The sequence below is a fragment of the Halichoerus grypus genome, chromosome 6 (genome assembly GCF_964656455.1).
Source record: "Halichoerus grypus chromosome 6, mHalGry1.hap1.1, whole genome shotgun sequence".
NCBI classification, from domain to species: domain Eukaryota; kingdom Metazoa; phylum Chordata; class Mammalia; order Carnivora; family Phocidae; genus Halichoerus; species Halichoerus grypus.
The window spans coordinates 78,543,533-78,560,773 of NC_135717.1; the positions used below are offsets into that span (position 1 = coordinate 78,543,533).

The 17,241-nt window shown below is 47.0% G+C and overlaps 1 protein-coding gene across 2 annotated transcripts in view; it reads left to right on the forward strand.

Moving 5' to 3' along the window:
- The first annotated feature begins 527 nt into the window (after nt 1-527).
- NINJ2 (ninjurin 2) overlaps nt 528-17,241 on the forward strand; it is a 74,242-nt gene continuing 57,528 nt past the window's right edge. The window contains exon 1 of one of the 2 annotated variants that reach the window (XM_078074086.1): nt 528-800. In XM_078074086.1, coding sequence (XP_077930212.1) covers nt 627-800 — 174 coding nt within the window. In that variant the 5' untranslated portion in view covers nt 528-626. The remainder of the gene's footprint in view (nt 801-17,241) is intronic. The other variant, XM_036092331.2, reaches the window with a different exon arrangement.

A 17,241-nucleotide genomic window follows, 5' to 3' on the forward strand; every position in this document is an offset into this window, starting at 1 on the left:
GGAAGAATGCAACGACTTGCATAAACAGAATTTGAAGGTATAACTTTTTCCTACTCTCTTTCTGTTCAATCAAGGGAGAAAATGAGGACATCAAGTAACCTGTCAATAAAAGTGTATTGCTTACTCTATAGAATAAGGCTTATGCTTCAGAGCCTATTAAGTCAACTACAGTTTTTTTTTTTTTTAACTTTCAGGGATAAGGGGAACAAGAGGAAGAAGTCTCTAAGCCTCAGTCTTGGGAATATGCTGTAGTCCACCCAGCCTTGGAGACTGGCAACCTTATTCAGCTCCACCAATGTGAAGTCAGACAGCATCCTCAGGCTGTTTTTCAATTTCCTTGATAAATCCACAGGGTTTCTATGCCATTAAGTAAAACTACTAACTCAAAGCAGGCTGAGTGACCTCGGCTGGCCCCTCTGGGGCTGGAGGGGCATTGGCGCCACTAAAGAAAACAATGCTGTCACTACCAACTCAAAAGGCCACCTATCAATGTACCCCATGCCACCCCCAGGAGTGCACATGCGTGCACACGTGCGCACACACACACGCACACAAGCACACAAGTGTATGCATGTGTACGCTTCCCGCAGGGGCTGAGGCCGGGACAGGCATCCCACATCCGATGGATGAATAGCAGGTCTGTCCCGCCAGCTGTGTGCTCTCTCCCACCCAAAGAAAGCAGTCGAGACTCAGACAGCAAAGCCGGGAGTAGCCCACGCAGTCTGTTAGCAGCACCGGTGCGTGTGAAGGCACTTGAGGGCAGCAAGATGGAATCAGAAAGAGAAATCATCGACCTCCAAGTAAGTTGTCTCTGGGAGAGAGCAAGGAGAGGGTGGAGATGGGGAGCAGCGGTAACGCTGAAGGAAGGAAGGATTAGCATTTTGGTCACTTGATATTCTCCCCCTACCCCCCCTTTCTTTCTTTCTTACTCACCCCCTTCTCCAAATGTTCCCTAGGCTTTGTCTCTTTATTCTCTTTCCGTTTCCCTGTCTGGTTCTTTGCTTGTTTTGAAATATGTGAGAAAGGGATTGTTTAAATCCCTCTTGGCCTCTGCTTCCTCTTGTCAGTCAAAGAGCTAATTAGATTCGCGTTACCAGAAGATGATTTCACATTCGGCACAGATCTTTCCTCCAAACCCCAGCACAGTAGAGACTTATTTGAGAGCTGCCGGGCGGTTCTCTGGAGACAAGGAAAGATACGGGTTTTAGAGTTAAGAAGAGAGGCAGCTGGCCAACTTTGCATTTTACAGGTTGGAAAAAACTGGAACCACTCCTCGGCTCTCTCCACAAAGCTCTGCTGTGTAGGACAGAGTGTCTTACTCGGCCAGGGCAAAAAAAGGGAAGCCAGTATAATCGGCTAGGAGGAGGCAGAGATGTGTGTCCCTGGCCACCTGGGACAGGCTGGGAGGGCATCAGATGTTCCGATCCATCATTGTAGGGGAAGGCAATGGGTGGTTGTGGTGTGAGGAGAGCCAGCTCCCTGGAACTGGCATTCCCTGACTCTGTCTAGTGGATGAAGTCAACCCTTCTGTGGGGATCATAGAAGTTGTATGGTAAAGTTTCATAGAGTTGGACAATTACAGAGTGGAGGACTTCTGAGACCAAGGTTTTTGATCATGGCATCTGTCCTTCAGGCAAAAGCTTCAACAACACCCCGGTGTATGCTTCAGGTGGAAAAGGAGCTGCTGTGTGTGTTGGGCAGGGTGATGCGGGCCTGGCAGAGCCTCCGCCCCCAGCCCCACTCCCCCGAGACACGACCAGGGAAGTCCTAAGATCACCCGGAGTACTGTGTCAAAACCATTGGTCCAGGACAATAGCAACACAGGGTCGTTTTCCCTGATTGTCATATAGCCCCAAACGTGGTCCCAACTCAGGGCTTGCTGATCCTGCCGCCCGGAATACTCTTTTCCTTGGCTGGCTCCTTCTAGTACATTCAGATCCCAGCTCAAATGTTACTGCCTCAGGGAGACCTTCCCTTCACCCTCTGTAGAGGAACCCTCCTTTCAATTTGTCTTTATCATTTGCTTTATTTCTTCCATAGCCCTGCTCACTATTTGAAGTTACATTGTTTGATTACTTATCCAATCTCATCAATCTCAGAACAGAAATGCGATTAGAGCAGGACCTCCCGTTTTTTCCACTGCTGTTTCCCTAGTGCCCAGGGCGATGCTTGGTACACAGTAGTTGCTCAGACAATAAGTGTAAGTGGTTGACTTAAGGAAACCATGAGTTAGAGGGGATCCCCTGACTCAGAACCTCAACCCAGGTCTTCTGACCCTGGGGTGTATTTTTTTTTTTTTTTAAGATTTTATTTATTTATTTGAGAGAAAGAGAGTGTGTGAGCGCACAAGCAGGGTGAGGGGCCGAGGGAGAGGGAGAAGCAGATTCCCCGCTGAGCGGGGAGCCTGACGCTGGCTTGGGCTTGCTCCACAATCCCAAGGTCATGACCTGGGCCGAAGTCAGACGCTTAACTGACTGAACCACCCAGGCGCCCCCCTGGGGTGTATTTTCTTTTTACTTCCTCTAGTTTTTGCCTCCACTGGATCCTTAGTAGCTAAGGAAACAGTATTGCTCATTTTCAGTCTCTGAAGAACAAGTTTCTTATGCTCTGATGAGTTAAACAATCCCGAGCTATGGGCTAAGGACTCTACATTTGAAAGAACGACTCAGAAAGAAAGAGATAGGCGGAACTAAGGAAGAGAAAATTACTGGCCAGGCCTTGATAAATGTCTCTATTTCTAGCAGGTAACTGAAGTGTTAGGGTGCCCTTCTCTTCTTTGCTAGAGTTATGCTCTCTTCTCCTATTACACTCTTTTATTATATTCTGGTATTTTATTCCCACCTTCCTTTGGTCATTTATTTCTTTGGTTGGCCAGAAGGTCATCCATGAGTTTCCACATCTTCCTGTCCAGCTCTCTGGATCCGATTAGGTCTTGGACCCTTTTCAGGAACAGTCACTGCCATCTTCTGGGAAGAAGGCAAGTGAGGATTAAGGAGAGGCTGCAGTACCTGTCCCCTAGTAGTATGATTTTACCCTCTCCTCACGTGGCAACTACCATAGGAAATCCAGAGGAAACACATATATAAAGACCCTAGAATATTATGTACAGAGTAAGTACTAGTCCCTCTGTTTCTGAGAAATGTTTTCCAGGGATGGTAAAGATATATTGACTGTAGCTAAGCCATTTCATTAACAGATATTTACTAATCAATGACTCTCTATTTCCCTCTGTGCTTGCTAGGTATGGAAAAGTGTTCTTATTTTATGAGATCATTATGGTGGGTTGAATTCTGCTTGAGCTAAATAGTGTTACTCTGTTTTAAAGCCCTGAGACTAATTCTTAAACTTGCAAATGTATTATTTACCCCAGGAAAGACAGCTAGAAAGTATGTGAATGATTTATTGTTTTCCACCCTGAACACCTCAAAACCCAAGTCCAAATAATGATGGCACAGTATTTAAACCAGGGCAACTCTCTTTACCATATAAATATCGATCTCCCCCTTATAATCCTGATCTTGGAGACTTCATTTATGTTCAGTATATAGATTAATTCCTATTCCTCACTATCCCATTACCAAAACAAACCAAACCAAAGGGAGAACAAATATTTATTGAGCTTCAACACTGTACGAAGCACCCAATAAACCGTGATACCTGACCTTTGAAAGCTTATAATTAAGTGGAAGAAATATACACAACTTTAATATAGAGAAACTGTTCAGATAAAACAGTATTTCCCAAAAATGTGGTACAATACCACCAATGGGTAGTAAAGGGACTACCACTGGCCGAGAATTTTTTATTGGAATGGCCATCTTTATAGTTTTAGTGCGTATTACAAAAAAGGTAACGAATTCATCAAACCTGTGATTTCAAAATTTTTATTGCTCAGGATGAGGCTAAAATAAGTGGCATGATAGGTTTTAGACCTTATTCAGACCTTGTGAATGTCACGGGCACACCCTGAACATTTTAATAATTATATCTCCCTTAACTGTTCAGAAGTGTGGCTGGCCTGCATGATATGAATCCCAGGTGTGTGTGTGTGTGTGTGTGTGTGTGTGTGCATATTGCCTCTTTCTTTTCATTGAAAGATTGCAAACAAGGTACAACTGACATTTGGGAAACTCTAATCTAAAAAAAAAATAGCAACTGAACCCTTTATAATCAGTGTTGGAGGTGTTTCCGAGGTCCAAACCTGTGAGACTGGGATGGGTTCCTCTCCTTCCTCACCCTGAGGCCGTGGCATCCAAACTTCTGCCCTCTCTCTACCCTGAGTGTCAACCCCGCCAGGGGGCTAAGGTGGCTCCTCTTCTAGGCTCTATACTTGACTAGCTTTCCATCTTTCCCCCACTCCCAGAGTCTGGATGTATAAAGGGTGGAAGACAATTGCTTTCTTCCCCTTCAACCAGCGTTGAAAGCCCACCCCAAAGTACAGAGTTCAAGCCACTCTCCTTGCTCCTTCCCAAAACGGAGCTCCTCTTCTGCTGACAGATTTACCTAAGTAGATGCAGTCCGCTGGCCCCTTTCTTCCACTTGTGCTGGATATTGAGGGTCACATGAAGATGGTCAAAGATGGTCTCTTAGGAGGGGAACGAAGACTTGTACACACTGAATACAAATTCAAGGTAGAAAGTGTTAAGTACAGCAAGAGACAGAATGCAATGGGAGTGGAGGTAAAAATTACTTATGAGTAGAAGGAGGGTGATAGAAAAAGTACTCTGGAGGTATTTCCAAATGGAAATTCCAGAAAACAGTTTGGTAGTGTATATCAAGAGACTTAAAAATGACCCAGAATGGGGCACCTGTCTGGCTCAGTTGGTGGAGCATGTGACTCTTGATCTCGGGGTTGTGAGTTCAAGCCCCGCGTCGGGTGTAGAGATTACTTAAGAAAATACAATCTTTAAAAAAGAAAAATGACCCAGTAATCCCACTTCTAGAATGGGCCTAATAATCAGACATGTGTTCAGATATATAAGGATGTTCACTGAAATATTGTTTATAGCCAAAAGGAGTATCCAACAATGAGGGAATGATTAAATAAATTTTGGTACATCTGTAAGTGGATATCATGAAATAGTTTTTTCCAGTGTTTGGCAATAATATTTAAAGGAATACCAAAATGCTAATCATATGTAAATCAAAAAAGTAGGATACAGAAGTGTATAAACCTTTTATCCCAATTTCCTTTAAAAATCATATAGAGTAAATAATGTTCAGGAAAACTAGTCACAAGAAATACACCAAAATGTTAATACTGGTTATTTTTGGGTTATAAATGACTTACTTTCTTCTTTTACTTCACTTTTATTTTTACTTTTTTTTCCTTTACACATTTGCACCAATGCATATATTTAGAATAGGAAAAAAAACCCTGTAGTTTAAAAAAGAAAATTAGAGAAGCAGATGTGCCTATATGCAAATGAGTAAATCTGTGAATATGAGCAGATATATACACACATATATATTTATTCCCGACTCTGATTACCATAGAAAATAAACAGCTGACTAGTCTTTTGTGTAAGTAGGCATCTCTTTGTAAGTGGCCATCCCTCTTTTTAAAAGTTTTACATAGTATCTCCACTCTTGTTTTTTATGTCTCAGTATGCTTCAAGAACAGACTTTAGGAATGTGAAATCCAGGGACAAACCTGCAGACCACTGAGTTTCTATGCAGCCCCTTCAGAGGGACAACATCAGATACAAGTAGGAGCGGGTGAGGTGGTTGCATCCTGATTTAAGTAGATCTTATACCTGACAACTGCAGTAACTTGTCCTTCTATCACCTAAAGAAAAATATAAAATCATTTGTATTCAGTAGAGAGACAGATACAAAGGTGATAGCTAGCTAGCTAGACAGATGACAGAAGGATTTGGGATGACTTCTTTTAGTCATCACTTAAACTTTGAATAAGACTTTGACCAGTAGAAGGTATTCCGGTGGTGAGAACAGCGACAACAAAGGCTGGAAGCAGAGCATCACAGGGTGTATTTGGGGAAGGACGAGTAGTCCAATTTGTTTAGGCTCTATGGTGAATGGGGGAAAAACAGTGGGAAATATGATTATAAAGGTAGGTTGGAACCAGATCATGATGGACGGTGAAGGCCACGTTACTCTCCTCAAGGATGAGCTGACCGGTGACTCTGGTAACTGACGTTCTTTGCTCCGCCAAAGCACCTGAGCTTGCAGGTGGGGATCCTGGAAAGGGGTGGGCAAGGAAAAGGAATGAGGCTATGCCTCCTAAGACCTAAGGTCCCTCCCAGAGTTGAGTTTCTTCCAATATGGGACCTGGAGGGGCCATTAGTCTAGTAGACCAAAGGCCTTGTTTTATGGAAGAAAAAACCGAGTCCGGAGTCGTGATGTTTAACTAGGTCTTAGAATCCTCACATACAATCTGCTCAAAGTCAGCCATGACATTGGGCAGAGTATCCAATGGACAACAAAATACTCAATATATACCATATTTGTTGACTAATTCATAATTCAGTTTGCCATGCACAATGAGAGGCTCTTCCAAATACATGATGGAATCTAATCCTCCTAACAACCATCCAGTGGTCCTTACTCCACCTTTAATGGAAGAGGAAATGAAGCTCAGAAAGGTCAAGTACAAGATAGCAGAGCAAGAAAATGGCAGGGCGAGGACTCAAACCTAGTTTTTCCATTTGCTATACTCTAGCTCAGTGGTTTTCTTTTCTTTCTTTTTTTTTTTTTTTGAATTCTTGAATCTTTATTTTTTTAAAAATTCAATTAGACAACATATAGTACATCATTAGTTTCAGATGTAGTGTTCAGTGATTCATCAGTTGCGTATAACACCCAGTGCTCATCACATCATGTGCCCTCCTTCATGCCCATCACCCTCCGTGGTTTTCAAATGTGGTCGCTGGAGCAGCAGTACCCCATCACGTGGGAACTGGTTAGAAATGCAAATTCTCAGTTCCCACTCCCGACCTACTAAATCAGGAACCCTGGCGACCGGGGCCCAGCAATCTGTATTTTAACCAGTCCCTTGGTAATTTTGATACACTCCGAAGTTTCAGAATCACTGCCCAGATACATTGCTGATTGGTGTGGGGGGGTTGGGATGGAGGCTCCAAGCCTGGGCCTCCTTCCTCCCAGGCAATCCTAGATAAGCCAGGGGGTAGCACTTGTGCTGGACCTGGAGTAAAGGCAGGGATCAGAATCAGGCAGGGTTGCCGGCAAAGCAAGAGGCCCAGGCTGGATGGGATGCCAGGCAAGAGGAGCTCCCTGTCACTTTCTGAGAGCACAAAGGATCTGAGTCCCTTGTTTCAATATGGGGGCACCGCCACCCTGCCATATACCTGTGGGGATTTCTACCCACTTGATGAGAGATGGTGTGGGCCGACTCCAGCCTGGGGAAGAGCGTGTTAGACAAGCCTTGGGAGAGGAAGCGGAATGAAGGGCCCAGGTGAAGATGGATGTCTCTGTCCTGTCACCTGGCCTTGCCTCACACGGAGGGAGAAGAGCAACCGTGGGCAAGGGTGGGACTTGCCCATAGGGCACAGACACCTGGGGTGGAGGTGAGGGAGGACTCCCTTCCTGTAGGGGTGGAGCAAAGAGAGCACAGAGAGGGGGGTTGGGGAGGGGAGGAAGCCGGGCCGGGGCAGCCGCCAGGTGGGAGTGAGCTGCATCCTGCAATCTGGAGCATCTGGACGCGAAGGCTAACCCGAATCCTAAAGCCGTGAGCCTCAGAGCTGGCCGTCCCACCGCCAAGGGAACGGAAAACCCTGGGCCTCTGCAGAGGTGAACTCCGTTTCCAAAGCCCCGTGCAGGGAACCGGGACTGCTTAGCCCCAGGGGCAAGACTCTGGCCTTGGTCTTTGTGTGTGTGAGCTGGCCTTGTCCCCCAGGCACCGAGCCCAGGGACTCATCTTCTGCCTGGGCACCCATTTTCCGTCCTCATCTATACACAGCTGGGCTGGTGTCATTCCCGCGGCCAAGATTTCCACACCCACCGCCCTTCAGCGGCAGTTTCCTAGAGATGTGACCGCCCCGTGGTAGGATTCAAACAGGGCTGGGTCCAGTCCGAGGGAGAGCAGGGCAGGGCGAGGCGGGGCGGGCAGTGTTGGGCCTTTAATGCCGAGTGCTGTCTGTGTCTCCCGCTTTTCACAGCCGTCTATATCCTTTAGTGCTCATCCACATGCCTTGCGCTGAACTGCCTTCGACAGGGTTTGGGGTGGGAGTGGGGAGCAGCTATCCTGCAAGGCCCGGGACTTGTCCTGATTGCCACAGCAGAACCTCTGGGAACCGGATCCCGGGCTGCTCCCAGCAATCGCTGCCAAGCCAGCGCCTTCCCAGCCCCGTGGAACCTTCAAGCTGCAAAGCTTGGTGCTTTCAGGCCCTTGAGGAGAAGGAATTGGACAGGAGCTCCAAATCCTCTATCCAAGCTGAGATCTCTCCTCTCCACGTAGGAAATCATATCCCGCTGGTTGTGGGGGTACCTGAAGAGGAGGCAGGATGGGACGGAGGAGAACTAAGGGTGAGATGCGGTTTCCAGTGGCGTCCCAAACCCCAAGAGTTCAATGTGGCCTGTAGGGTCCCCACGTGCTTTTCCCAAGAGTAGCCACTGAGACCTGAAGATGGAGAGATAGAGAGAAGCAGAGAGACAGAGAGCAGCCCTGTTATTTTGTTTTCCATTCTCCACGTGATCTGCAGTACTTTTCCTCCTTCCCATTAGAAGTCGGCCTCCTCCCCTACCATCCTGATGTGACCTACTTATCTACTCCCTTTAAAGGGAGGTACTCTGGAAGGCATCCCAGTCTAGGGCGGTTCTGTCTGATTCTCAAAGAGACAAGCTGTCTCTTTAATGAGGGAAATCCAGAGGCGGTAAACTCGGGGGTGGGGGCGGGGGGGGGGGCGGGGCAAGGTAGCAGGGAGGTTAGGGAAGGTTGGGGAAGAAAGGCAATGGTGGAGACCCAGGAGAGTGGGTCCGCGGTGTGGCTTTGACATCATGACGGATTTGTGCCATGACTAAGGGAAATGGGTTCTGGACCGGCTAAAGACTGGTGGAAGCAGCAGATGTTGACGGCTGGAGAGAGTGCGCACAAAGAAGTAAAAATAAAACAAAATTCCAGCTCTTGCAGGTTTCCCACTTTCTGCTGCTAGTTCACTGAGCTATCTAATCTCTGAGCCCCAGTTTCCTTATCTGCAAAATGGGGATAATAATTTCTACCACAGAAAATGGATGAAAAGATGAAATTATTTATCCCAGCCTCTGTTCCTGCCTCAAGAAAACCCAACCAGGTCTCAGAATAATGGCACATATATGATAACAGCTGCTTCTTGTTTAAAAGTACCTATTCTGTGGGAGGCACTGTATATAAAGTTTAAATTCCAGGAGGAATGTATTATGCCCAATAAGGAATCTGAGGCTCAGAGAAGTTAAGCCACTTCCGCAAGGTCACACAGCCAGCAAGTCGCAGAGCCGAGGCAGTCTGCTTCAAGTGTGTGCTCTTAACACACCTCCCCGAGACTGTAACAACCCCAGCCTTCGTGAGAAAGGATTTGTCCCCAGATCTTAAGTAAATCTGGAATGCTGAGTCAGATAGGGGCTGGAGGAATCAAACAATAATTGGGTTGTATAAAGCTATCATTTTATGCTAATCTTGGCACCAAGGAGAGATTGTCTTGCAGTCTGGAAGTCTATAAACGCCTATCTGGTCTCCAGCCACTGGCCCTCCAGTCTGGCCTCCCTCCAATCCATTCTCTTCACTGTAGCCACAGAGAACATTTTCCTGCTTCTATCAGTGGTTCCCAGCTGCCCCCAGGATTACATCCAAACCCAGTGTGGCCAGAGCTATCTTGTCCTTGGTAGGCCCTAGGCTTGGGAGGCCCTACTCCATTTTTATCAAATGTATTAAAGTATACCCCTATCGTTCGCTAAATATGAATTTTTTAATGTAAAAATTTTGAAAGGGTTTTTAATGATTTGAATGTTGAAATGACTCAAACGCTCAGTTTTCGCATGTAGATGCCAATACATTTTTTTCAGGTCTCAAATATTTGGGGCCTTTGGAAAGCTCATGAGTACTTACACACATGGTGTCTGATAGGTGAAGCAGCCCTCGCTGCAGCCCCTTGCCACTTTCCCTGCATGCCAGGTTTTGTAAATACTGTTTTCCTTGGCTTAGAATTGGGTTTCTTCTTCCACAACTATACCTGCTCACACCATTCCCCCCTCCCTCATTGCCCTGCAGTTTATTTGACCTTAGTTCATAAGTGCTTAACCTCTCAGCTTCCTTGTGTGTAAAATAGGAATGTGATACCTACTTTATAATGCCTTTAAGAGGGTAAAATCAACTAACACACCAAAGCGTTGCTATACAAAGTATGATCCCTGCACCATCACAGGGGAGCTGGTTAGAAATGCAGAATCTCAGGCCCCACCCAGATGTACTGATCAGAATTCTCCAGGTGACTGGAATGCACATTTAAGTTTGGGGAGCACTGGACTACAGCACTTAGAACAATGCCCGCTACATGATAAACAATACATGCTAGCCATTGTTATTATTATTGTTGTGCTTCTTTGTTTTTTATTTATTTTTTTATTTTATTTTATTTTTTTTATTATTGTTGTGCTTCTTAAAGGTCAATTTTTTATAGTTGTCTCCAGTTTCCCTTCTGACCCTACTTTTAATAACCTCCAAACTCTAGTTCAGTGCTTTTCAAGTGGAGCCCCTGCTCCACACTTGCATCCTGGGAGCTGGACCATGCCTGGCATTTCAGCCAAATGCTGAGGTTACAGTCAAGATCTCTTTCCTACTACATTCAGGTAGCTTCCCGCCATCTACAGAGGAAGATAGCTAAGGAAATGGCAACAGGCCGTGTCATGAGGACTACCAACAAAGGGATAGAGGGGTGCTGTCAGGAGCAGCTGACCTACACTTATCTAAGACCGAAAAGGGGAGTTGGCCAGTGGTCTCCACCGTGGACTGACTGCTCCTACGGGGTAAAAGGGCCTGAAAAAGTTATCTTTGCTCTAAGGAATATCTACGGCCCTTGCTGTTTGCCCCCCAAACAAACAAGGGAACCCATGGGGGTTTGAGTCTAGACACTACTTGGCGTCCTGGTATGAAGCCCAGTCACGTAGAAAAAACTATGGCTTCGTTGCAAACCGGGCCTTCAGAAGTTGTACAATCTCTCTCTCTCAGAAACTTGGTTTCCCCGTTTCCAGAACTAGAATAACGATACCCCCCCCCCTAAGGGGGGGGGTGGAGATTGTGAGGATTAGGCGAGAGGACAAAAGTCAAGTTGCGGGCACGTGGTGGGGGCGGGATCAAGTGTTCCTTCTCGAAGGGAAGGCGGATTTAGGCCTGAGGGCCGGAGCTTCTGAAACCGTAAACAGTCCTGATACTTGCAAATAACCACCCTCCCTTCCCCTCCTCCAGCCCGGGCCTGGAGGCTGAGGTCCGCTGCGGGCGTGCTCGGTCTCTCGACTGCGGAGTCGGCCCGCAGCTGGAGGGGATGGGGTCAGTTAGGGTCCCAGGTGGGCTGGTTTGGGACGGAAGAAAAGGCGCAGTGTTTGGGAGCAGCCCTCGGTGGATGCTCTGAAAGCTCCAGAACAGAGCCGGCACAGTGTGGCCACGGCGAGCCTCGGGCAGCCGGCCTGCCCTTAAGAGGTGCGCTCACTGGCAGAGGCCGCCCTGGGAATGTGAATATTCCTTTCATGAGGAGGGGACCGCGTCCGTGAAGGGCCCCCGGGAGAGCGCGCCGTCCCCTGCCCCAACTGGCCCGGGGGGCTGGGGCGGACGGCTGAAGAGGCCGCGCGGCCAGGCGGCCGCTCACTGGCCGCGGGGCAGGCTCGCGCCGCGCAGACCCCTCACACCCCCAACCCCGGGCGCGCTGGGCCGCGGCGCCGAGGGGCGGGGCCGCGGGGGCGGGGGCGGGGCGAGCTGGCGGCGGCGACCGCAGGTCAGCTGACTCCCGCCGCGCCGGCGGAGAAGGGGGAAGCCGGCCGAAGGGCTCGCTTCCCCGTCCGGACTCGGGGCCTGCTGGGGGGGACTTTTGGCCTTGAGCTTTTGTTACGTGGCTGTCCCTCTTCCTTCCCCTGCAGAATGCCGAGGGCCGTCCTCACCCTTTGCTGAAGCAAAACACCCCCCTGCCCACCCCGGCTCGGCCCAGCCTCCGGCTCCGGTCCTGACCGTCCGGCTGGCTTCGGGTCCGGGGAAGGCCGAGGGGCCTCTTCCTGCTTCTCCCCCTCCCCGAGCGCACTTGCGGATCGCGGTGGGTGGAGCCGGGTCGGGGCTATTTCGGTTCCTTCTTCGCCTGGAGTCCTCGGTTTCCTGCTGAGTTTCCCTTAGGCATCCCTTAGTTGTTAATAATAATAGCTGCCATTTTCTGAGCACTTTATATCAAGCAGGCACTTTACATATTTATTTTTCTATTTCAGAGCAACTTTGTAGTTATCATTAACCCCAATTTACAGATGAAAAAACTTGAAGTTCAGAGAAGTTAATTTGCTGAAAGTCACAGCAAGCAAAGAGTTCAACGGGGATTCACATCCTAGGCTATCTGACTCCATCGCTGGGCACTTTCCTCCCTGTCATGCTCTCCGGGTGAGGCCTTTGCCAGGAGCATGTTGAAGACTGATGGTGGGCAGCCAAATTCTACCCTAAAGCCACATTGTCTTCAGAAACACTTTTGGGGGCTAGACTAGGAAATAACCTAGCTCTGGGGCAATATTAGAAAAGATTCCCCGAGAGCCTGTTTGTTCAGCACAGAGATCTAATCAAAACTAGTGATCTGGAACCGTGAGAGGCATCCTGGCTTAGGGCACATTCCTCCTCCCTTGCGCATACCCCTTCTTCTGCCCTTCATCCTGCCGAGAAAGAACAAGCCATTGCCTTTGTCCAAAGCCTCTCCAATTGGAACTCACCTGTAAACCAAGCATAAACAAAAACAGTCTTGAGAAGGGGAAAGTGAGGCACCGGGAGCAACTCAATACAATCGCTTTCTGGTGCTCAGAGTGCTTGAGAAGGACAACAGTCTCCCAGGTCCCAACCTCCTTGTGCTCCTCAGAGTAGACACATCTCATGTCCTCAGAACAACAACTTCTCAGTGAGAGGGTAGGACTGTTTGAGAAGCAGCTCTGAAAGCCAGAGAGCATTATGAAAGACAAGGATTTTTGTTTTGATGAGACATCAGTAAAGGCAGGGGCTGGTGTTTAGTATTTTAAGATAGAACAAGCAAATTGTCAAATAATTCCACCTCGTAAACATAATTACATAAGAGGGAAGCCTGAAACCCACCTGGAGGACCTATATCAGAAGATCCGTAGACACAGGGCATGCAAACAATTTATGATCACTTCTCACCCCCATTTCCAACCTACAGCCCTCCATTCCTCTGCTACTGAAATTAGAACAAGTCTGCAGCAGTGAAGTCACGGGGGGGGGGGGGGGGATGATTTTTTTTTTTTACATATGAGTAAACACAATCAAACAGGTCATTTAAAAATAAGGAATACCATTGAAAAGGGAGGAAGCGTTACTGACTGTAGCTGAGCACAGAAGGTTCTGGAACCATGAAAAGGGAGGTCTGAGCCAGCCAGCAGGGCTGTTTCTCTATAGTGTATTGTACTAGAAGAAATACATTTTAACTTTTCTCTGGCCAGGAGCCCTGATATTTACCCTTTTTTAAAGCTTCAGTTTCCACATTTGGAAAATAAGGACTTTGGATGTGAGGGTTCCTAAGCTGCCCCCAAGTTTGGAAACTCCTGATTCTGCAATACCCAGATATTTTCATTAAGTGATGCTCAACTCCTCCATCTCAATAACATGTTAATCATCTGACTAACTGCTCAGCTTTCCGGCTTTATGAGATCATCACTGCCAGTTCCAAGTGCATTTGGCTGCCAGAGAGCAAACATTCCATGTGTGAACTGGGGATACATATTGCTGTGATAATAGCTGGCAAATTTGAAGCATGCTGATTTAATCTGAAACAGCACTAAGCTCCAACACACTATTGGGAACCTGGGCCTGGAGCAAAGCGTCCTAATTTGCTTTCAGGTAGCATCCGTCAGAATGCCTCAGGGCTTTGAGAAGGTAAAATATGCCTACCTACGATCCTCAAAAAGTTCTCTGGTCCACGCCCCACCTTCCATCAGGTAGGATTCATTACACCTGGACCATCATCAGCCTTGCCTATGAGGCTGAGGTTCCACCTGTGATGATCCAAAGTTGGGACTACCACCGTCCTCAGGAGGCACTTGCCAAGGAAATCTATGTATATCGCATGACTAAATACAGACATGGCAAATGGTCATGATCTCTCAGTAACAGCCCACACATACTTTCCAGAAGGCATCAGTAGCTCCTTATAGGTACCTCGGAACTTCAAATTCATAGATGAGGCCATAGGTTAAGGTGGGGAACAGGATTTTTTTTTTCCTTTCCAGTTAATTCTCACACAGTGATCAGAGTGCCATCGTTGAGGCATACCAAAGATGTAGAAACACAGAGAAAGTAGGAGAGGGGTGGGGAAAGAGGCCATCGATTGGACACCTTTAGCATAGTGGTTAAGAATAGAGGCTCTAGAGCTGGACTGCTTGGGTTCGAATCCTGGGTCTTCCACTTCCTTGGTGTGCTGTCTAACCTAAGGTAAATTACTTAACCTCTCTGTGCCTCACGTTCTTACAGGACTATTAATTCCCGTAGAACACTAAGAACAATGTCTGCTTCATGTCAGTGCTACATAAATGTAACATTATTGCAGCAAGTCCCATGTTAACTGCCTTATTACTTAACATTAACAGCAGTTCTTTTTGAAAAGGAAATTACTGAATTCTACTCCACTAGTTATAACAATGTCTGTGGCCAGGGGTAAAAACGAGGAAGGAAATAAACAGATATATAAACCAAACCCTTGTTTCTTCTACTAGTCCCTTCTGCATAAAGGGTTTCATACTGTACCTGATAGCTTTTTCTCTTTTTGACACATTAATATGAATTGGAAGTCTCTCCATGTCGGAGAGATTCTTTTTAACTTCATTCTTTTTCACTCCTGTGTGGTAATACGGATATAGAATAGATTATTTACACAGTCCCATATATTTCTCGTGTATCTCATGTTTACTGTGTACAGTACCAAATGTGGGAGGGAAGCATAGGTGGTAAAGTAGCCTAGACCATAGTTCTCCAAGAAGCTGGTGGGGAAATTCAGGACTTAGACGAAATAATCACAGACCAATACAAGAGGTTATGTAATAAAATATTAAATGGAATTCAAAACTAAGTGTCATGCTTGTGATTTAATAGGAAATAACAATACATTGTGTATCACAATGGAGCCTAGAGCCTGCCTCCTGGCTGGGATAGAGAGGAAATTCACCCATTAGTTCTCATTCTTCCAGCCTCATTGAAAAATGACTCAAGACAAGAAAGACAAGTCTACACTCCCTTAACAAGCCGAAACACAGCGGAACACCGGTGTCTCAGCTAGAGGTGGAATGCGGCAGGCCTACACGTTCTCTGGCAACTCGTTGGGCACGCGGGCCGTGCCTCCCTAGAGCAGTGCAGGGCTTTGTTCTCGCCTCAGCCTCTGGTAGAGGCTCCTATTGTTCTCCTTGAATCCCAAGTGGTGCAGATAAGCTCTTTAAGGCACAGCGACTCTGCTCAAGGAACCCACGTGAGAACTTTTTTTTTTTTAAAGTAGGCTCCACGCCTGGTGTGGAGCCCAATGTGGGGCTTGAACTCATAACCCTGAGATCAAGACCTGAGCTGAGATGAAGGGTCAGATGCTTAACCGACTGAGCCACGCCGGTGCCCTGAGAACTCCCTTTCTTGAGATCCTCATGGCTCTGCTTCCTTTGGAAGAATTCACAGGGTTGTGAGAGCAGTTGCCGCACAGGGCCTAGTTAGGGACATTCTGTGCTTGGGTATTCATAAGCTTTAGCCAAGGCTGTATTTCTTTTACCCCACCCCTAAGCACTAATCACTACCTAAACCAGTAACACCTGGATGCCACAGAGAATTAGATTGTGTCAAAGCCTATACTTGATATTCCTTCTGCAAGGCCCTATCCGGCATCATCTCAAGACCTTGGCTGGGATAAACCTTTTGCCTCTATCCTTGACCACCTGTACTTCCATGCTTGCCTTTCTGTCTATATTGATGGGATAGTTGATAGTCGGTTAATAGAAAAATATTTATTAGGCATTTTAGCTCTGTACAAAGCATGGGGTTGGGGATGCTGGCAGAGGGAGAGTTCTAAGAAAAGTGAGACGGGACACCTGGGTGGCTCAGTCCATTAAGCATCCAACTCTTGATCTCAGCTCAGGTCTTGATCTCAGGGTCAGGAGTTCAAGCCCTGCACTGGCCTCCACACCAGGCGTGGAGCCTGCTAGGAAAAAAAAAAAGAAAGTGAGACATGGCCTGGGCTTTGGGGGCTTAAAACACAAGAATGCCACACAGTAGATCCTGAAATGGTCAAGGAAGACAGAGCAGATGCTATATGCTTTGGGAGGGCAGAGAAGCAAGTCCGGAAGGGAATGGGGGGCCCAGTCAAGAGTCACTGTTGTTGGGGCGCCTGGGTGGTGCAGTCAGTTAAGCGTCTGCCTTTTGACTCAGGTTATGATCCCAGGGTCCTGGGATCGAGTCCTGCATCGGGCTCCCTCACCGGTGGGGAGCCTGCTTCTCCCTCTGCCTGCCATTCCCCCTGCTTGTGCGATCTCTCTGTCAAATAAATAAATAAATAAAATCTTTTAAAAAAAAAGAGTTGCTGTTGCCAGGAGCATCTAGTCTCACCTCCCAAATACTCCATGCCAGCTTCTTCTGGCAACCCTGGGGAGTCAGTGCAGTAAAACGGAATAATCCACTGTGGCAAACAGATCAATATTTTGCTCACGGATTCACAGAAAGTCAGTGTTTCCCTGATCATTTGGGCACCAACATGACTAGACTATATTTTTCCTGTAATATTTTATTTTCCAATAAAGAAAAGTAGAAAAACTGGACCAATGAATATTTGTAAACTCTTCCCCTACATTCAACAATTTTGCTATATTTACTTTATCTCTTTTTATAGATGCACCCTCTTCCCCATTAGGAAGGAAGTTGCAGACATCATCCCTAAGTACTTTAGCATGTATCTTCCAAGAAGGGTATTCTCCCACCTAAGCCCAATGTTAATTATCACTCTGGAGAAATTTCACATTCATATACCGTTCATATTCACTTTTCCCAATTGCCACACAACAATGACCTCTAGAGCT